Genomic DNA, 21741 nt, shown 5'->3' on the forward strand with positions numbered 1-21741 from the left:
GATACAGGTCCTTTCGCTCAGCACTTGTGCAGCTGGCATATCTACCATCCAGGGACACAGCTAGTCAGGATGCTCTCAGTGCTGTTCCTGTAGAAATTACGCAGCAGTTTCTGTGGGAGCTGGGCCTGTTTCAACTTCCTGAGGAAGAGGAGTGTTTGTTGGGCCTTTTTGATCAGGGTTGAAGTGTTGTAGGTCCATGTCAGCTGTTTTGACACAGTGATTCCAAGGAACTTTAGGTTTTCTGCACTTTCCACTGCTTCTCCATGTACAGTGCATCCGGAAAGTATTCACACCCTTCACTTTCCCCACATTTTGTTATGTTACAGCCTTATTCCAAAATGGATTAAATTCCTTTTTTTTCTCATCAATCTACACACAATACCCCATAATGACAAAGCGAAAAAGGTTTTGTAGAAATGTTTGCAAATTTATTAAAAATAAAAAAATGAAATATTGCATGTACATAAGTATTCACACCCTTTACTCAGTACTTGATTGAGGCACCCTTGGCAGCGATTACAGCCCCAAGTCTTCTTGGGTACGAAGCTACAAGCTTGGCACACCTATATTTGGGGTATTTCTCCCATTCTTCTCTGCAGATCCTCTCGAGCTGTGTAAGGTTAGATGGGGAGCGTCGCTGCACAGCTATTTTCAGGTCTTTCCAGAGATGTTCAATGGGGTTCAAGTCTGGGCTCCAGCTGGGCCACTCAAGGACATTCACAGACTTGTCCCAAAGCCACTCCTTCGTTGTCTTGGCTGTGTGCTTAGGGTCGTTGTCGTGTTGAAAGGTAAACCTTCGCCCCAGTCTGAGGTCCTGAGCGCTCTGGAGCAGGTTTTCATCAAGGATCTCTCTGTACTTTGCTCCATTCATCTTTCCCTCGAGCCTGACTAGTCTCCCAGTTCCTGCCGCTGAAAAACATCCCCACAGCATGATGCTGCCACCACCATGCTTCACTGTAGGGATGGTATTAGCAAGGTGATGAGAGGTGCCTGGTTTCCTCCAGACGTGACGTTTGGCATTCAAGCCAAGGAGTTCAATCTTGGTTTCATCAGACCAGAGAATCTTGTTTCTCATGGTCTGAGAGTCCTTTAGGTGCTTTCTGGCAAACTCCAAGCAGGCTGTCATGTGCCTTTTACTGAGCAGAGGCTTCCGTCTGGCCACTCTACCATAAAGGCCTGATTGGTGGAGTGCTGCAGAGATGGTTGTCCTTCTGGAAGGTTCTACCATCTCCACAGAGGAACGCTGGAGCTCTGTCAGAGTGAGCATCGGGTTTTTGGTCACCTCCCTGACCAAGGCCCTTCTCCCCCGATTGCTCAGTTTGGCTGGGCGGCCAGCTCTAGGAAGAGTCCTGGTGGATCCAAACTTCTTCCATTTACGAATGATGGAGACCACTGTGCTCTTCGGGACCTTCAAAGCTGTAGACATTTTTTTGTACCCTTCCCCAGATCTGTGCCTCGATACAATCCTGTCTCGGAGGTCCACAGACAATTCCTTTGACTTCATGGCTTGGTTTCTGCTCTGACATGCACTGTCAACAGTGTGACCTTATATAGACAGGTGTGTGCATTTCCAAATCATGTCCGATCAATTGAATTTACTACAGGTGGACTCCGATCAAGATGTAGAAACATCTCAAGGATGATCAGAGGAAACAGGATGAACCTGAGCTCAATTTTGAGTGTCATAGCAATGGGTGTGAATACTTATGTACATGCAATATTTCAGTTTTTTATTTTTAGTAAATTTGCAAAAATTTCTACAAAACCTTTTTCACTTTGTCAATATGGGGTATTGTGTGTAGATTGATGAGGAAAAAAAGGAATTTAATCCATTTTAGAATAAGGCTGTAACATAACAAAATGTGGGGAAAGTGAAGGGGTGTGAATACTTTCCGGATGCACTGTATGTGGAGGGGGAGGTGGACTCTCCTTTGTTTTTCTGAAGTCAGTGACCATCTCCTTCATCTTTCAGGTGTTAAGGACCAGGTTGTTGTTCTTACACCACTCAGCCAGATATTCCACTTCAAGCCTGTAGGCCATCTCCGCATTGTCTGAAATCAGCCCAACTATTGTGGTGTTGTCCGCAGATGTAATTATGGCGCTGGAGGTGTAATGGGGGGTGCAGTCGTGTGTGAAGAGCATTGGGCTCACACACAGCCATGATGTGGAGTTCCTAGGCTGAGCCTTGTTTGTGAGAATGCCGTTGGAGTAATCAATTGAACACTGTTCCTCGCGGATGTTTTTTTTTTTTTGTCTCGATTTAAAGACTTAGAAATTTAGTATGATAAGATTAGTTGACTATTTTTCATGTCCGTGTTTTTACTTTAGGAAAGCCAGTCTAGCTCTCATCCGGAAGATGGTTCACTACAGCAGTGAACTGCTGCTCAAGGAAGTGTGTGATGCTGAGACCGCACACAACCTGCCCACCGTTCTGGTTGAGATCACTGCTACTGTACTGGACCAGGAGGTAGACACACACACAAAATTAACACAATCCCAGAGATGGTGTGCAGATGCGATATGAGATTTCAGTTTGTCATCTTTTAATCCTTTTCTCTCTCTCTCTGGCAGGATGACGATGATGGCCACCTATTGGCACTGCAGATCATCAGGGACTTGGTGGATAAAGGTGGGGATGTCTTTCTGGACCAGTTGGCCAGACTGGGAGTCATCAACAAAGTTTCCACACTGGCTGGTCCTGCCTCTGATGACGAGCACGATGATGAAGCCAAGCCAGAAAAGGTACACTCAGAGAGAGAATTATGTGTACACATTGTGTATGTGTTGAGTCTGTTCACACCAAACTCCTGAAATAGTTGATAAACTCTTAGTAAATACTCAGTAAATCTCTGGATTTTTTTCGATCAGAGCCCGTCTTGTCCAACAATCACCTCCATATGTCAGCTTCTTGTTTAAATTGAGTTTGATAAAGTGGACTTCATGATTTTGTGGCTGTTTTTATGTATAATTCTAATTTGAGCCAGATTAAAACAATGTTCCCTTCAATTTTAGAGTTAAAAAAACTATGCATGACCCTCAGTTCATATCATATTATAGACCACTCCCTCCTGTTAAGAAAGACCAATCTCTCTCCACGCTTATCACGTCTTCTCCCTCTAACCCCCCGTCCCCCTCTCAGGAGGAGGAGGTGCAGGAGGATGCAAGAGAGATCCAGCAAGGGAAGCCATACCACTGGAGAGACTGGTCCATTATCCGGGGGAGGGACTGTCTGTACATCTGGTCTGATGCTGCCGCTCTGGAACTGTCCAATGGATCCAACGGATGGTTTCGCTTTATCCTGGATGGAAAGCTGGCCACCATGTACTCCAGTGGCAGTCCAGAAGGAGGCTCTGACAGCTCTGGTACACAGGGGGCACATACACATGCATGCACACACAAGTAAATGCATACATTAGACAAATGTACAAATCAAAAACACATAAACACAAAGATTAATATATTAAAAAATACTCTCGCTTAAGGGCGTCCGGGGGATGTGGCGGTCTATTCCGTTGCCTACCAACACGGGGACCGTCGGTTCGAATCCCCGTGTTACCTCCGGCTTGGTTGGGCATCCCCACAGACACAATTGGCTGTGTCTGCGGGTGGGAAGCCGGATGTGGGTATATGTCCTGGTCGCTGCACCTCCTCTGGTCCGTCGGGGCGCCTGTTCAGGGGGGAGGGGGAACTGGGGGAAATAGCGTGATCCTCCCACGCGCTACATCCCCGTGGCGAAATTCCTCACTGTCAGGTGAAAAGAAGCGGCTGGTGACTCCACATGTATCAGAGGAGGCGTGGTAGTCTGCAACCCTCCCCGGATCGGCAGAGGGGGTGGAGCAGAGATCGGGAAGGCTTGGAAGAGTGGGGTAATTGGCCGGATACAATTGGGGAACCCCCCCCCCCCCAAAAAAAAACTCTAACTTTTCTTCCTCCCTTCCCCCTGCAGAGTCTCGCAGTGAGTTTTTGGAGAAGCTTCAGAGGGCCAGGAGTCAGGTGAAGCCAGTGACCGCCAGTCAGCCCATCCTGTCCTGCTTAGGTCCCACCAAGCTGACAGTGGGGAACTGGTCCCTGACCTGCCTGAAGGAGGGAGAGATTGCCATCCACAACTCAGATGGCCAGCAGGCCACCATCTTGAAGGAAGACCTGCCGGGGTTCGTCTTCGAGTCCAACAGAGGCACCAAGCACTCATTCACTGCAGAGACCTCATTGGGTGAGTGTGGACTGGAAGGATTTATTTACTGGATTAATAGTTTTATAGTTGATTGGTGTAAAAAAAGGTCAGTTCTAGATGAGGGCTCATCAGTCAGCTGTCAGAAAACAAAAATTACTTTCACAGAGGTGCAATTTTCACACCAGATTTTGCCACTTTTAGCCACTAGGTGTCGGTTTCTTTACCGTTAATTTCAAATCCTCCATGTTTCATAATGACCCTCACAATATAGAAATAGACTGGGATTGGGCGTCTGAGTCGCCTAGCGGTCTATTCCGTTGCCTTCCAACACGGGGAACCGTTGGTTTGAATCCCCGTGTTACCTCCGGCTTGGTAGGGCATCCCTACAAACACAATTGACTGTCTGCAGGTGGGAAGCCGGATGTGGGTATGTGTCCTGGTCGCTGCACTAGCACCTCCTCTGGTCAGTCGGGGCGCCTGTTCAGGGGAGAGGGGGAACTGGGGTTAATAGAGTGATCCTCCCACGCACTACGTCCCCCTGACAAAACTCCTCACTCCTCGGATCGGCAGAAGGGGTGGAGCAGAGACCGGGATGGTTCAGAAGAGTAGGGTAATTGGCCAGATACAACTGGGGAGAAAAGGGGGGGGGGTGCAATTAGTGATCAGTTTGTTATCTTGATGCATGCTCAATAATCCAGGTAAGGAAATCCCAGAAAGTTGGATCAGTTCATCTGGACACAACGTTTAGAGTGACGAAACGTTTCTTCCACTAAATGTTGTGTTCAGATGAACTGACTCCGCTTTCTAGCATCAGTTTGTTAGTCATGTTTTTGTTAACCATGGTCACTGATTGTCTCAGCACTGGAGTGATAAGATGTCCTTTCGCTTTGTAATAGCAGAATATTTGTGTTGACAGTGTTTAGTGGATTCGATCACGGTTGGCCTTGTACTGTACGTGTGTCACAGAGAAAACCACCTACTGCTGCAAGCCTTGTTGATAAAGACCCCCCTGTCAGTAATAAACAGAGTAGTAGTCCTTTCTGATCACTCTGCCTTGTGGTCAGGGTCGGAGTTTGTGACTGGTTGGACTGGGAAGAGAGGCAGGAAGCTGAAGTCTAAGCTGGAGAAGACTAAGCAGAAGGTGAAGAGCATGGCCAGAGAACTCTATGATGACCACTTCAAGGCAGTGGAGAGCATGCCCAGAGGAGTGGTGGTCACCCTGAGGAACATCGCCACCCAGCTGGAGTCTGCCTGGGAACTCCACACACACAGACAGGTCAGAAACACTCACACCACACAGACTCTGGAGCTACACACAGACAGGTTGCAGAGTTAACAATGGAGCTACACACATATCCACAGACTGTTAAGGCAGACAGTTCAGAGAGATGGCTGAGGAGCAGATAAACCTGGATGATTGTATTTAACAGAACTGGTGACGTGGATTGTGTTGATTTTGTCAGTGTGTTGAGGGAGAGAACACGTGGAGAGACTTAATGAAGACAGCTCTAGAGAACCTGATTGTGGTTCTTAAAGATGAGAGCACCATCTCGCCATATGAGATGTGCAGCAGTGGCCTCGTCCAGGCCCTCTTCACTGTCCTCAACAATGTAAGTATAATGGTGCCGTACAATTAGACAAACCTGAAATCTGACATGAACATGTTTATTCCTTCATTTATGAGGCTAATCTCTTCATTAATGATCTGATAGGTATAGATTTCATCGCCCACTATATCGAATGTACATTTTCCTAAAGTTAATCATTTTGCACCTCTTAAATCCAGAGGATCCAATCTGTGATATAATATACAATAAGCATAGTGCTAACATGGCTGCCATTATGTTTTGTCCAGAGTGTGGAGATGGACCTTAAACACGATTGTAAGCCTTTAATGGAAAGGATCAATGTCTTTAAGGCGGCTTTCAGCGAGAATGAGGACAATGAAAGGTAAAAAAATGCATTCTAGCCCTGCCTATTTATCCTTGACCAAGACAGTTAACCCCAACCTGTTTAAACCAAGCAATCTGATTAGTCAAAGACATTATCTGATCATTATGTTAAGTGCCAGTCGCTACAAGTTGTGATGACAACTGCTGTGTTAACCTGGAAGCTAGTTAGTGATCTTTCTGGGTTTTTATTCTTCTGTATTTCCACTACTTTTGAGAGGACTTTTCAGACAGAATATGTGCAGGTAATTGTTGTATAAAAGACATAAGAGCCATTCAAACAGTTTTTATTGGGATTATGGGAACTTTAGTTCTATACCTGATATTCAGAAACATCACTGTCATAACCATAGTCCCATTAAGAATATCCTGTTGGAAATTATTGTAGTAAATCTTAACCAAGTGTCAGTTTGGTATGTGTTTGTTGTAGCCAACCAGCTGTGGCCTTAATTCGTAAACTGATAGCAGTCCTGGAGTCGATAGAACGCCTACCTCTGCATCTCTATGATACTCCTGGATCCACATACAATCTGCAGGTACAGCCTGTCAGTCAGTGTGTCTCTGTTTGTGTGTCTCTGTCATTCTTGCTGTGCGTGTGTTTGTCTGCTCTCGATGGCCTTGACCACACGTATATTATTAATAATAATAATCATACATTGTATAGCATTTTTCAAGGTACACAAAGATGCTTCCCACAAGATAAAAAAAACAAACATAAAAGCAATACACCAAAATCAAGTCATTAAATTTGTACTTTAAAAGTGTGCAGATTACCTGTCGTAATTGGACCTAGCACTGCTAACCAAATATAAACAAACCGGTATATTTCTCCTTGTCATTGTGTTTTCTGGTGCATGCTCAGTATACAAAGCAACAATAGGCATGCATGAACTGAGGTGTGACATAATTTCCCCAATTGCTCCATTTTACATGTACACATGGATGCACAGAAAGCTGTTTTTAAAAGTTTGCCCTCTAGAAGGCATTTTAACAAAATCTCCATGTCAGTGCCCTAAAACACCGTTTGCGTGTGGATGAGAGGCCAAAACGTAGAGCAAAACGTTTGTTTTGCACAATATCTGTATTAGTGTGTACGTGCTCTGTGTGCATCCCTCTCTAATTCTGTGTGGTCCAAGTGCCTCTTTGTGTGTATCACAGTGTAGGTGTCTGTGTTTTTATTTGTTAATTGTTTATTATTTGTTAATTGTTTGTCTTTTGCAGCCTGTGTGTGTGTCTTACTGCGTATTTGTGTGTATGTGTGTGTTGATTGCATGTTGTTTAGGGACAGCTTTGAAAATGTACCTCTTACTGGTGGTCACACCCACAGTGTCCTCACATCTGTCAACCTTGCTCTTGGAATGTGTGTGTGTGCGTGCGTCAGATTCTGACGAGGCGGCTGCGGTTCCGTTTGGAGCGGGCCCCGGGGGAGACTGCTCTGATTGATCGGACGGGTCGCATGTTGAAGATGGAGCCTCTGGCGACAGTGGAGTCTCTGGAGCAGTATCTACTGAAGATGGTAATTTCCCTTTAATTAATCGTATCCTCTATGTATTGCTAAGGATCTTTGGTGTGAGATGGCAGCATCAAGATTATCTGGAAAAACAGCTACAAACAAAAAAATCTAACTGTCCATCTTCAAACTGACACATATAGATATATATATATATATATTTAAATGTACATACACACTAACACATACATACATACATAAAGTACATGCATGCGTACATTCTGTCCTCACCTGAGCAAATGTGTGTAACTCTGCACACACATGTTCACACTCACGCTGCCGTTTCTTTCCTTCTTGATTTTGACCTTGTTCTCATGTAAAGACATTGTTAAATTGCTTTATGAACAAAGTTGTACTTACTTGATTGAAAGCGTCATTGTCCCAAATAGTAAAGACAAAGCAGCTGGACTAATTATCTAAATCAAACCAGAAGGCCATTTGTAAGTTGTAACGAAACGAAACCCTCAACCACAGCCCCCTTCATTCAGTCTTGTTGCTGATGCTCCTTTCCTCCACCAGGTGGCGAAGCAGTGGTATGACTTTGAACGCTCGTCCTTCATCTTCGTGAGGAAGCTTAGGGAGGGGCAGACTTTCACCTTCAGACACCAGCATGACTTTGATGAGAATGGCATTGTCTACTGGGTTGGAACGAATGCCAAGTAAGACCACTGCTACATCTTCAGGGAGGGGGTTCATCGGTGCAAATCAGGTTTCTGGTGTTCAGAAGGCCTTGTATGAACTGATATCACATGGCGGTCACGTAAAACCTCTGGACTCAAAGCTTGAGTATCTTTGCTTTAAGTTTTTTCTGGTCAGATTTCAGTTGTTTAGCTTAACTGAAAAGTAAGCAGCACACTAGATGAGCCTGCAGAAAGGATTCACCCTCTCAAACCTTTTCACATTTTGTTCCTAATTTACCTCCAATTTTTAATGCTTCAAAACATTTTTCTCCCTTCACTAACCCAATCAACCCATTTATGAAGCAAAAAGTAATTTTTATTCAGAAGTATTCACCCTCCGGAATAAGTTCTTTGTAGATATTGTAGCTGTTTAGCAGCACTAACAGTTATAAATGATTTTTTCTGGGTACGTCTGCACAAATGTTCTTTAGAACTTGTTTGGTGGGCAGCAGTGTTGAGGTCACACAACAGATTGTCAGAGGTATTTAAATCTGATCTTTTGTTGGGCCATTCCATAATGCTAACCTTCTTTTGTAAGGCATTCCTTGGTAGGTTTTGCTGTGTGCTTTGGGTTATTGTCCCGTTGGAACATGACTATTTGCCCTAAACACAGATCTCTTGCCAACTAAAAACCAGTTTTCCTCTAGGAGTTGCCAGCATTTAGCTCCATCCATCTTGCCTTGACAGCAGCAAATTTTCCAGTTCCCTCTTGCAACCGTACGGGTTGCAACAACTGTGCTTGATGGTAGTGATGTTCCCTGGGTGTCAGGCGAGTTTGGTTTTAGCCAAACATTGCGCTTTGCCTTCAGGCCAACTTCAGTCTCATCAGACCACCAAATCTTCTTCTAGAAGCTTCCAGATTTTGTCACTTGGCTTATAGCAAACATCAATAATAACTCAATTTAGAAATGTCTTCCTTCTTGCCCCTCCCATAGAGACTAAATCTGTGGTGGCGTGCTGAAGAGATCATGTCTCTCTGGGCAGTTTCTCTTTTCAGCTTTATGAGAATTGCAACTGGCCTCTTAGTCAATTCTCAGACAACTGTGCCTTTCAGCCGGTTGCATGGTTTGGTGGAGTGGCCTGATTTTGGTAGTCTGGGTTGTGGTGGTGTCCCCCCCCCCCCACACACACACACACACTGCACTTCATGATGCTCCTGGAAAGGTTCAAGGCTTTGCCAATCTTTGTCAGACCTTCCCTAGCTGTTGAGGTGTATTCAGTTTTTACAATAGAAAAGAACAATATTTTTGTAAAGTAGCAATATAAACAACTGAAATAGGAGCTCAGATCAGTCCTGCTGTCATGAGGACCAAGAAGCTGTCTGGAGAGATGAAGCTGTCTTGATTGCCTCCAGGTAGTTTTTGGTCTTCATGACAGCAGGACTGCGGTGATCTCCTTTTCTATTGTAAGAATTCAGTTAAGTTCAGAATAAGTTGTTTATACTTCTGTTGTACAATCATGCACAAATAGGGGTGTCTGGGTCGCGTAGTGGTCTATTCTGTTGCCTACCAACACGGGGTTCACCAGTTCGAATCCCCATGTTCCCTCCAGCTTGGTCGGACATCCCTACAGACACAATTGGCTGTTCCTGCGGGTGGGGAGCCGGATGCGGGTATGTGTCCTGGTCGCTGCACTAGCACCTCCTCTGGTCAGTCAGGGCACCTGTTCAGGGCGGAGGGGAAACTGGGGGGATAGCGTGATCCTCCCACGCGCTACGTCCCCCTGGTGAAACTTCTCACTGTCAGGTGAAAAGAAGCGGCTGGCGACTCCACATGTATCGGAGGAGGCATGTGGTAATCTGCAGCCCTCCCTGGATCAGCAGAGGGGGTGGAGCAGTGACTGGGACGGCTCAGAAGGGTGGGGTAATTGGCCGGATACAATTGGGGAGGAAAAAAAATCATGTACCAATCATTTTTGCTAAACAAAAAAAAAATTGAATGCACCTCAAAACAAAGGGGTTGAATACTTATCAGTTAAGTAATTTTCAGGATTTTTAGAAATATGATTTTGAAGATGTCTAAACACTTCATTCATTTTGGCATTGTAGAGAACAACTTCTAAGGAATAGAAAACAATCCCATTTAAACATATTTTATTTTTTGCAACACAGCAAAACAAGAAATGGTCACTGAAGATTGAGTATTTTCTGATGTAACTACAAAGATCGTGTCATTACCAAAATAGATTTGTGTTAATTTTAATTAAAATCGAAGTAATTTTACACATAATGAGGTTGTTGTGGTTGGAGACTCGGCAAAAAGAAACAAGGACAGAAACATGACGTGTAAATGTTTAAAAAAACTAAGAATAACAATTTGAATTATCAAAAAAAATATTTTATACCCATATGTAAGGAATTGGACTTATCATCCGAATTTGGTTTTCTTATTTTCTTTTTTTCCATGTTCCCTTCCTGAAGGACGGCCTATGAGTGGGTAAACCCTGCTGCCTACGGCCTGGTGGTGGTGACATCATCAGAGGGCCGAAACCTCCCCTACGGCCGTCTGGAGGACATCCTGAGTCGGGATAGCTCCGCCCTCAACTGTCACACCAACGATGATAAAAATGCCTGGTTCGCTGTCGACCTTGGGCTTTGGGTTATCCCCTCTGCCTACACCCTGAGACATGCCAGGTACTAAACCAAAATAAATTACTTGATGCAGATTGCATTAGCTGATTTAGTTATACATCCTCAGTTCTGCCACCTTCTCTCCCACCGGACTCTTTCCTTCTCTTTCTCCTCCGTCCACCGTTCTCTGTCTCTGATTGTCTCCCTCTTTCTTTCTCTTTCTCGTTTTCAGGGGTTATGGTCGCTCTGCGCTAAGGAACTGGGTCTTCCAGGTGTCTAAAGATGGTCAGAGCTGGACCACTCTCTACACACATGTAGATGACTGCAGCCTCAATGAACCAGGGTACTGATCATACCTCCACCCCACTGTACTGCTGACATGATTTAACTGGTTCTGATCCAACGCACTACACTACCTGCATCATGTCCCCAATAACACCAGCATCTCCTATCCACTGGAGATACCTCCAGCCCACCTCACTACACTACACAACACACTACACTGCCCGCATCATGTCCCCAATAACACCAGCATCTCCTATACACTGCAGATACCTATATACCTCCGGCCCACCTCACTACAGTACACTACACAACACACTACACTGCCCGCATCATGTCCCCAATAACACCAACATCTCCTATAGACTGCAGATACCTACAGCCCACCTCACTACACAACACACTACACTACCCGCATCATGTCCCCAATAACACCAGCATCTCCTATACACTGCAGATACCTCCAGCCCACCTCACTACACTGTCAGCCATATAGTATGTCCAATACAAGGGATTAAACTGGAGTTTGAGCCTTTCTGCTGCTGGTACTTTCAGGATACAAATCTGAATTACCAATGAAAATGAAAATTCCAGTAAAGTGTATTTATCAGCCTTGGGTTTTCCATACATACAGTGCATCCGGAAAATATTCACACCCCTTCACTTTCCCCACATTTTGTTATGTTACAGCCTTATTCCAAAATGGATTAAATTCCTTTTTTTTTCTCATCAATCTACATACAATACCCCATAATGACAAAGTGAAAAAGGTTTTGCAGAAAGTTTTGCAAATTTATTAAAAATAAAAAAATGAAATATTGCATGTACATAAGTATTCACACCCTTTCCTGTGACACTCAAAATTGAGCTCAGGTTCATCCTGTTTCCACTGATCATCCTTGAGATGTTTCTACATCTTGATTGGAGTCCACCTGTAGTAAATTCAATTGATTGGACATGATTTGGAAAGGCACACACCTGTCTATATAAGGTCCCACTGTTGACAGTGCATGTCAGAACAGAAACCAAGCCATGAAGTCAAAGGAATTGTCTGTGGACAGGATTGTATCGAGGCACAGATCTGGGGAAGGGTACAAAAAAATGTCTACAGCTTTGAAGGTCCCGAAGAGCACAGTGGTCTCCATCATTCGTAAATAGAAGAAGTTTGGATCCACCAGGACTCTTCCTAGAGCTGGCCACCCAGCCAAACTGAGCAAGCGGGGGCGAAGGGCCTTGGTCAGGGAGGTGACCAAGAACCCGATGGTCACTCTGACAGAGCTCCAGCGTTCCTCTGTGGAGATTGGAGAACCTTCCAGAAGGACAACCATCTTTGCGGCACTCCACCAATCAGGCTTTTATGGTAGAGTGGCCAGACGGAGGCCTCTGCTCAGTAAAAGGCACATGACAGCCCGCCTGGAGTTTGCCAGAAAGCAGAAAGCACCTAAAGGATTCTCAGACCATGAGAAACAAGATTCTCTGGTCTGATGAAACCAAGATTGAACTCTTTGGCCTGATTGCCAAACTGGAGGAAACCAGGCACCTCCCATCACCTTGCTAATACCATCCCTATAGTGAAGCATGGTGGTGACAGCATCATGCTGTGGGGATGTTTTTCAGCGGCAGGAACTGGGAGACTAGTTGGTATCGAGGGAAAGATGAATGGAGCAAAGTACAGAGAGAACCTTGATGAAAACCTGCTCCAGAGCACTCATGACCTCGGACTGGGGCGAAGGTTTACCTTTCAACACGACAACGACCCTAAGCACACAGCCAAGACAACGAAGGAGTGGCTTTGGGACAAGTCTGTGAATGTCCTTGAGTGGCCCAGCTAGAGCCCAGACTTGAACCCCATTGAACATCTCTGGAAAGACCTGAAAATAGCTGTGCAGCGACGCTCCCCATCTAACCTTACAGAGCTCGAGAGGGTCTGCAGAGAAGAATGGGAGAAATACCCCAAATATAGGTCTGCCAAGCTTGTAGCTTCATACCCAAGAAGACTTGAGGCTGTAATCGCTGCTAAGGGTGCCTCAACCAAGTACTGAGTAAAAGGTGTGAATAATTATGTATGTGGAATATTTCATTTTTTTATTTTTAATAAATTTGCAAAAATTTCTACAAAACCTTTTTCGTTTTGTCATTATGGGGTATTGTGTGTAGATTGATGAGGAAAAAAAGGAATTTAATCCATTTTGGAATAAGGCTGTAACATAACAAAATGTGGGGAAAGTGAAGTGGTGTGAATACTTTCCAGATGCACTGTTTGACAGTCATCCTTTCTAAAAGCTGTATGTTCACATTAGTCAAGCTGTTCCCAGCTTCAGTAATCAGGCGTTTTAAGATGACAACGTATCCAGTCGGGCATTTGGTTAATTTAGTGTTTGAAGTGCTGATGGTTAGGGTCATAGGTCAGTGTTGTCAGTGGACCAAAGTCCGTACAACTATAGTTATGAAAGTGTATGTGTGTGTGTGTCAGCTCCACGGCTACCTGGCCACTGGATCCGTCCAAAGAGGAGAAACAGGGCTGGCGACACATCCGGATCAAACAGATGGGAAAGAACGCCAGCGGTCAGACCCACTACCTTTCCCTGTCTGGTCTGGAGATCTATGGTACCGTCACCGGAGTCTGTGAAGACCAGCTTGGTGAGTGTGTGTGTGTGTGTGTGAGAGAGAGAGAGAACATTACATTAGGATACATATAATTTATTCCTTAATGTGATATAAGATATTATTAGATGTTGTATTATTAAATTAGATATTAAATTAGAAGTTCAAGTAGATGTATTTTCTATCCTCCATTCATGTCCTTCCTCCCCATTACTTTCCTCATCTCTTGATATTCTCCCACCTCCTCCTCCTCTCCCAGGTAAAGCTGTGAAGGAGGCAGAGGCGAACCTTCGCCGTCAGAGGCGTTTGTTTCGTACCCAGATGATGAAGTACATCGTCCCCGGGGCCCGGGTGGTGCGCGGGATTGACTGGAAGTGGCGTGACCAGGATGGAAACCCTGCAGGGGAGGGCACCATCACCGGGGAGGCCCACAATGGTAAGAACCCACACAGAACCACTCGAGCCACTGCAACTTTGTCATATTCAAAACAGGAAACTGGCTTTAGTCGTTGGCCTTCAGAGATACTTGTTCATCCTGGATTCTCCAGCCACAATCATACCAGTGTAGCGGAGTGTGGTTCCCTCACATCCTCGTGTATGTTCACAGCTCTCACTCTCTCTCTCTTTCTCTCTATCCCTGTTGCATATTTGTGGGGTGTTGCTGTGATTTTAACCTGTCTCAAGCCAAACAGGCTGATGCGAGATGGGTGTGACTGAACTTCACTCTGCCAAACCAGTAACTAGATGTTTGGAGTACAACAACACCTCCAAGTGATGGCTGGTTACAAAGTAAAGTTACCAGCCACAGACGGGCTGGTGGTCACCTCAATCATTCGCTGCCTTTAAATCAGCTGTGATCTTTTGTAAGGACTAAAGTAAAAGAAATATAACTGTAGCTCAAACCTGGGCCATACTTAAACGGTTGCAATAACAGTTATATCATGTTTGTCATTTTTTCCCCATAGGTTAGTAGGACTAATTACCAATATAAACAGCAAAACAGAGGAGAACAATGATCATTCTACCGACAGCTGTTCTGTTCAGTGTAAAATGAGATGTAGCTCAGTGGAGAACAAGAAGATAAAACTAACATTTAAATAAGTCAACAAATCATCTCCTCCCAAGGTACGTGGTGGGCCAGTCAAACAAACTGTGAAGTTGATTTCTGTCAGACACTGACCTGTTACTGTCCTCCACCTCTTAAGAGGCAGTAGATGGTAGAGAGAATCACTGAACTATGAGAAGTTCTCTGACTGGGCTCATGAGGTCCTGACCACAGTTCTTCTTTATCAGTCCATATCTTCTTAACCCGTCCCTCGTTTTGGGCTGTACCGGGTTGAAAATGAAGCGCATATGATCTGATGGGAGTTTGATTTTTTTTTAAGCCTCTGTTTATTTAATGATGTATTGCTTTTTGTGTACCCCTCTTGCATACCTACACACAATCACTTACCCTCTTTTAATTACTCCCCACCTTCCCTCTTTAATACCCCCCCATCCCTGGCATGGCTGTGCGTTTCGAAAAAGGAAGTCACCCACCGATAAACACACTTGTGTTTTCTAAAAGTGAGCAGTGAACATAGTGCAGTCAATACAGTTGAAAAATGGATCGTATTAATCATCAGAATCCCAGCTGTCTGTAGTTCATAACAAAGGTAACAAATGCCCCTTTTCCACTACATGGTCTACACGACTTTTTCGTTTTCCATTACTGGAAAGTACCTGCATTTTGGTAACTGTTACCACTTCTCTGGTACCATCTTTGTTGAGGTTCCAAAAGAACTGGAGCGGGTTCCAAAATCCATGCAGACCAGCTACACTGAGGGGGTACTGTTGCGGTAATGGAAAACGACACTCGTCGAGTCGAGTCAAACCAGTACCATGTAATGAGTGGAAAAGGGGCAATAGGGGTGTAGCGGTACCGTGTATTCTCCGTATGACTCTGTGTACTGAACCGTAACGTAAAAGTTCCAGACAAATATACGTACCGTTACACCCCTATTGTAACAAAGTTACATGACACAGAAAATTTTTTGGGATATTAATGAAAAAATTCCAGTTTCATCATAACTCATCACCCATTTGCAATGTTTAGCAGAAATATTCCTTCACCTTCTCTAAGCCGTGCTGCCCTGGTGAGAATTTTGGAAATATTTTTGATTGCAGCTAAATTAGAGGTGAAAGCAACCGCTGTGTTTTGATTCCACTGTAGTTGGTATAATTTGGGCATTAGGATTAAAGTGGCAAAGAAAGAAATGTCTAAAATTTTTATGAAAGCACAATCCAGATTTTGAACCTGACTTTTACTTGCACAACTTGTTGGAGTATAATTTATCTGTCTGAGTTGGTTCATGCGTTAAGTAACCAGGGGCCTCATTTGTAAAACTTAGCGTAGATTCCATCCTAAAACACTGTGTACGCACAGCAGGTAATGTGAATACAGAGGAGCTTGAAGCTGCTGACTTCCTCTACAGCAGACCCGCTGATGGTGATGGAGTCCAGCTTCTCTGCTTTCCTCCTGTAGTTCACGATCAGCTCGTGGTCATATGGAGGTTGAGAACGAGATTGTTTTCCTGGCACCACGGTGTCAAGTTGTTGACTTCTCTCCTGTCAGTGAACTGAACTACCCAACTGGAGCTGTGCGGGGCCATGCAGTTGTGGGGGTACAGGGATTAGAGAAGGGGGCTCAGGACACAGTCCTGGAGGGACTCCTGTGTTGAGGGGCAGAGGTGTTGGAGCCCATCCTCACCACCTGGCGTCGACCCGACTAGAAGTCCAAGATCCAGCTACACAGGCTGGGGTTTGAGTCCTAGATACCTGAGATTGGTGTTAAGTCTGGAGGGGGACTATGGTGTTCAATGGTTAACCCTACGAACAGCCAGCATCCTCACATAAGAGTTCCTCATCTCTACAACACAATTAACAATACTACGACTGCTACTACTACTACTACTACTGCTTTCGACTGCTCCCGAGAGGTGTCGCCACAGGGAATCATCCATCTTGTCCTTCATCCTCTGCCTCTGTCACACCAGCCGCCTGCATGTCCTTCCTCACCATTTCCATAAACCTCCTCTTTGGCCTTCCTCTTTTTTTTTTTTAACCCCCCCCCCCCTATTTTTTTTTCTTCCCAATTGTACTTGACCAATTACCCCACTCTTCAGAGCCGTCCCGGTTGCTGCTCCATCCCCTTTGCCGATCCGGGAAGGGCTGCAGACTACCACATGCCTCCTCCGATAGATGTGGAGTCGCCAGCCACTTTTTTTCCCCTGACAGTGTGGAGTTTCACCAGGGGGACAGGGTGTGCGGGAGGATCACACTATTCCCCCCAGTTCCCCCTCCCCCCTGAACAGACAACCCGACCGACCAGAGGAGAGGACTGTGGTATTAAATGCTTAACTAGTCTACGAACAGATTCCTCACAGAAGAGTTCCTCTTCTCCAACAAACAGTTAACAATACAACTATCCATCCGTTATCCAAGCTGCTCATCCCAATTGGGGTCCTGGGATGCTGGAGCCTATCCTAGCAGTCATTGGGCAGCAGGTGGGGAGACACCCTAGACAGGCCACTAGTCCATTACAGGGCCGACACACTCGCACCTAGGGACAGTTTAGTACGGCCGATTCACCTGGCCTACATGTCTTTGGACTGTGGGAGGAAACCGGAGCCCGCGGAGGAAACCCATGCAGATACGGGGAGAACATACAAACTCCACACAGAGGACAATGTGGGATGACCCCCAAGGTTGGACTACCCTGGGGTTTGAACCCAGGGCCTTCTTGCTTTGAGGCGGCCATGCTAACCACTGCGCCACTGTGCTGCCAATACAACTACAGAAAACTGAAATGCACCACACTCAAATTTAAGCAACAACAATAGAAATGGCACTCACAAGGCTATTATTAGAAGGTTAACAACAGATAGGATATGACAATCTTGGTTGTGCGTGTGTGTGTGTGTGTGTGTGTGTGTGTGTGTGTGTTTAGGCCTGCTTACTTTATTTGAAGATGAAGTCCATGCACCTATCCTTTTTGACGAATTGACCCCCCCCCCCTTATATATGGATAAGGAAACCTTAATAAAACGTCTTTTTGCATGGTCAATAATCCAGGTAAGAAAATCACAGAAAGTTGAATAAATTCATCTGGACACAACTTTTATTGAGAGAAAAGTTTCATCACTCGTCTAAGTGACCTCTTCAGTCTCAACTGACTGCAGGTATCCCCACCCTTATAAACAATACAGTGGCATAACCACCAAAAATGGTCAGTTTCATATACAAATTGCCGTGAGTATTAACTAGAATTTCAATGACCATGTGTACTATTCACAGAGGATTTGGGAATGATTGCAATCACTGCATTGTAAGATGTCAACAGATGTACTCTTTTGCCCCCCTCGGTTCAGGGATGATCATTCCCTCTTTACATCCATGGTCTCTTTGACTCCCCATTCAAACCAGCATTCCTCCCTATCAAGGATGTGCACATCCTCATCCTTGAAAGAGTGGCCACTGGCCTGTAGATGGTATAGACTGTGAAGTCCTGGCATGACAAATTAGCTCTTCTTTGTTGTGCCATCCTCTTGGCCAGCGTCTGGATTCCCCAACGTACAAGTCACGACAATCCTCCTGGCACTTAACAGCGTACACTATATTGCTCTGTTTGTGCCGGGGGACCTGATCCTTGGGGTGGACCAATTTCTGGCACAATGTGTTTTGGGGTTTGAAAGCGACTGAGTCGTGGTGTTTGGAAAATACGTGTCTCAACTGTTCCGACACTCCTGCCACATACAGAATCACCTCAAGGAAACAGGTCATTAATATGGCAGTTCAAGACTGCTGGCATAATAGCATTTATGGATGGCTGCAATATTCCAGACTTTTATCAGCCAGTTCACATTGGAACATACCCATTTGCCAGAAAGCCCCGAGTGGTCAATAACTGTACCTGCACAAGGATGGACCTGTTCCACTGGGTGGGTCATTCCAAAGCAGGGCCTAGTTCAGCACAGATGTTAAGAGAATGGCTCTTGGTAATCTGAATCTGTTTATTAGTCATTCATCGTCATCTTGGGCTAGGAAGTCGTCATTGTCCCTGAACATGCGTTCATGTTTAAATCTTCTATTTGCTAAGTCTTCAAGCAATGCCAAAGCAGCCATAATTTTACATTACACAAGTCACTGTGAGCATTAGTTACAGCCCTGGTGCCAATCAGTGAGATTTCACCTTATAAAACCATTAATAGAATAATGGACAGGTGGCAGTGGTTTTATCTGTTTTTTTCATCAGAAGACTAAACTTAAGTTTGCGATCTCACCATCAGGCCTCATTTATTCCTGTGTCTGAAAAACTTGGTGTAAGTGCTACATATGGGTGAAAGGATGCATTGAAATGTGCACCTTTTTCTGCACAGAATTTTTCTATAAATCCCGACTTTCAAGGTGAAATATACGTACACACATTTCACCCCCATTTACACAACATTTTTGGGCATATAAACCTTTAAAAATGAGGCCCCAGGCCACTTCTGGTCTCCTAAGTGGCAGCAGTTGGTGGAAGTTGGTTCTTACAGATGTTAGCCTGGAGGTTATCACTGGCTTGTATTGTCCCAGTAGGACAGTTCAGGTCTGACACGCCTTCAAACAGTTAAAACTAGTATAAGAATTTATACATTTCGAATTAACTTCAATACTTTGATGTAAATGTAACTGTGATATGAAATCTAGTCAGCAACTTTGTCTTTTAAAACATGGCTTTTTACATTAGCATGAGGTTTGAACCTCTAATCCTCAGTGGTTGTGCCTTGCTCTACCAACCGAATTATACAGAAGTACAGCTGAGTGTGTACGGCAGCACAAATACACTTAAAGACTTTCTTCCTACTTTCCCTCGTCTTTCACCACCTTCTGCTTTCACTTCCTGCCTGCCTGCTGCGCGGGGGTGGGGTGGGTGGGTGGGGGGGTCAGTATGCAGAGCTACTGATCTTCATCCATCAGCTGAGAGCATGTTGATGTCACATATAGCAGCTCTTGAATCATCCCACTGTATCACAACTGCACCTTTTAATTGTTTATGTTGGTCAGATTTATTCTTGTTGGTGTTGTTGATCAGTTTTGTTGTTTTCTCGTCAGACCTTTAAGCTTTGCATTTGCAAAATTATTCTTTGCTTTTTGTCTGTTTTTGTGTTTCTTATGATTTCTTTCTCTTATTGCTCCTGCTGGACCAGACCAGTAAAACCCGCTCCATCATTTTAGTCCCATTTTAAAACTCCAGTTTCAGTGATAGGATTTTGATGTTGTTGTTCTGTGGTGACAGGAGCAGTCCTGTCCAGGAGAATCTGACACTAAAGCATCATGTTCTGATCTGGTCCAGTGGGTGGCGCTATAGAGCTTCCCTCTGACTCTCAGCTGCTTCTCGTTCTCTCTCTCTCTCTCTCTCTCTCTCTCTCTCTCTCTTGCTCCCTTTTATCTGTCTGTCTCTACCCCTCTCTGCCGGGTCTCTGACATCCATGCGTGCATATCCTCCTATCTCTCTGTCCATCCAGGCTGGATTGATGTAACCTGGGATTCCGGTGCCTCTAACTCTTACCGTATGGGCGCTGAAGGGAAGTTTGACATCAAGCTTGCTCCAGGGTACGACCCTGAGTCCGCTGCCACACCCAAACCTGTCTCATCCACTGTTTCAGGCCCCGCCCCCTCCACGGTGGGACCACCCCCGACTCCGGCACCCAGTGGGACCACCTCCGCCTGCACCTCCTCCCAGCAGCAGCAGCAGTCGTGGAGCAGCCTGGTGAAAAATAACTGTCCTGATAAAGGAGGCTCCGCCTCCTTGGGTGGGGCCAGCGCCTCCAGCAGGAAGGGAAGCAGTAGCTCGGTCTGCAGCGTGGCCTCTTCCTCTGACATCAGCCTGAGCTCCTCGGTGGGGCCTGGTGGGGGAGCTGGGGGGCTGAGGCTGGAGAGGAGGGCAGAGGGGCTCCTGCTAGACCAGGGCTCCGGGGTAGGAGGCATCGTTGTCGGAGGAGGAACAGGAGGTGTATCGGGTTCTGACGGGCAGCAGGAGCCAATCGTGGTGCTGTCTTCAGCCACAGATGGGGGGCCTGGCTCTGCCTCCAGCTCTGGCACACTGACAGCCGACACAACCGCTCCCACTGATGACTCTAGGAACAAGGAGATGACAGTGGCGGCTGGGGTTGCCACGGTGACAGATCCAGCCACAGCCATCTCCATGGGCCTGGTGAGCGTGAGCTCACCTGACGTCAGCTCCGTGTCCGAGTCCTCCAGCAAAGACACGCCTTCTCAGAGGCCTCTCTGCCCGGCTGCTGGCGCCCGTCTGTCCGTCAGCTCCCTGCTTGCTGCTGGGGCACCCATGAGCTCCAGCGCCAGTGTGCCAAACCTGTCATCCCGCGAGGCCAGCCTCATGGAATCATTTGTCCGCCGGGCGCCCAACATGTCGCGCACCAACGCCACGAACAACATGAACCTCAGCAGGAGCAGCAGTGACAACAACACCAACACTCTGGGCAGGAATGTTATGAGTACTGCTAGTAAGTACTACGACTGCTAGTACTGCATTTAGTACTATTAATACTACTCTTACTACTACCATCATTATAACTACAGCTACATCAATACTAACATCCTGGGCAAGAACATAATGAGTACTACTAGTAATAACTGCTACTACTAGAACTACTAGTATTACTTTTAGAACTGTTACTATTGGTATTACTGCTGCTACTAGCACTACTAGTTTTACAGCTGCTGTAACAATTGCTGCTAGTACTACTTACTACTAGAATTATAAGTGTCACTACTAAAGGACAATACTTTTATAACAGCTACTACTATCAATACTGAAACTACTCCATGACTACTATTACTACTACTATAACTTTTACTGCTACTTCCATGTTGACTATTGCCACAACTACTGCTTACTATGATTGCAAATATACTCCGCTAAATATAGTACA

General features: G+C 45.4%; 1 protein-coding gene across 4 annotated transcripts in view; it reads left to right on the forward strand.

Annotated features, from left to right (window-relative positions):
• hectd1 (HECT domain containing 1) overlaps nt 1-21741 on the forward strand; it is a 66681-nt gene that overhangs the window by 21823 nt on the left and 23117 nt on the right. For 3 of the 4 annotated variants that reach the window (XM_056295262.1, XM_056295263.1, XM_056295265.1), the window contains exons 12-26: nt 2329-2467; nt 2572-2742; nt 3140-3362; nt 3947-4210; nt 5236-5447; nt 5635-5781; nt 6027-6121; nt 6551-6656; nt 7502-7636; nt 8150-8289; nt 10730-10942; nt 11112-11222; nt 13635-13801; nt 14025-14201; nt 20314-21312. In XM_056295262.1, coding sequence (XP_056151237.1) covers nt 2329-2467; nt 2572-2742; nt 3140-3362; nt 3947-4210; nt 5236-5447; nt 5635-5781; nt 6027-6121; nt 6551-6656; nt 7502-7636; nt 8150-8289; nt 10730-10942; nt 11112-11222; nt 13635-13801; nt 14025-14201; nt 20314-21312 — 3299 coding nt within the window. The remainder of the gene's footprint in view (nt 1-2328; nt 2468-2571; nt 2743-3139; nt 3363-3946; nt 4211-5235; nt 5448-5634; nt 5782-6026; nt 6122-6550; nt 6657-7501; nt 7637-8149; nt 8290-10729; nt 10943-11111; nt 11223-13634; nt 13802-14024; nt 14202-20313; nt 21313-21741) is intronic. The other variant, XM_056295264.1, reaches the window with a different exon arrangement.

Source organism: Lampris incognitus, chromosome 16 (assembly GCF_029633865.1).
Source record: "Lampris incognitus isolate fLamInc1 chromosome 16, fLamInc1.hap2, whole genome shotgun sequence".
Lineage (NCBI taxonomy): Eukaryota > Metazoa > Chordata > Actinopteri > Lampriformes > Lampridae > Lampris > Lampris incognitus.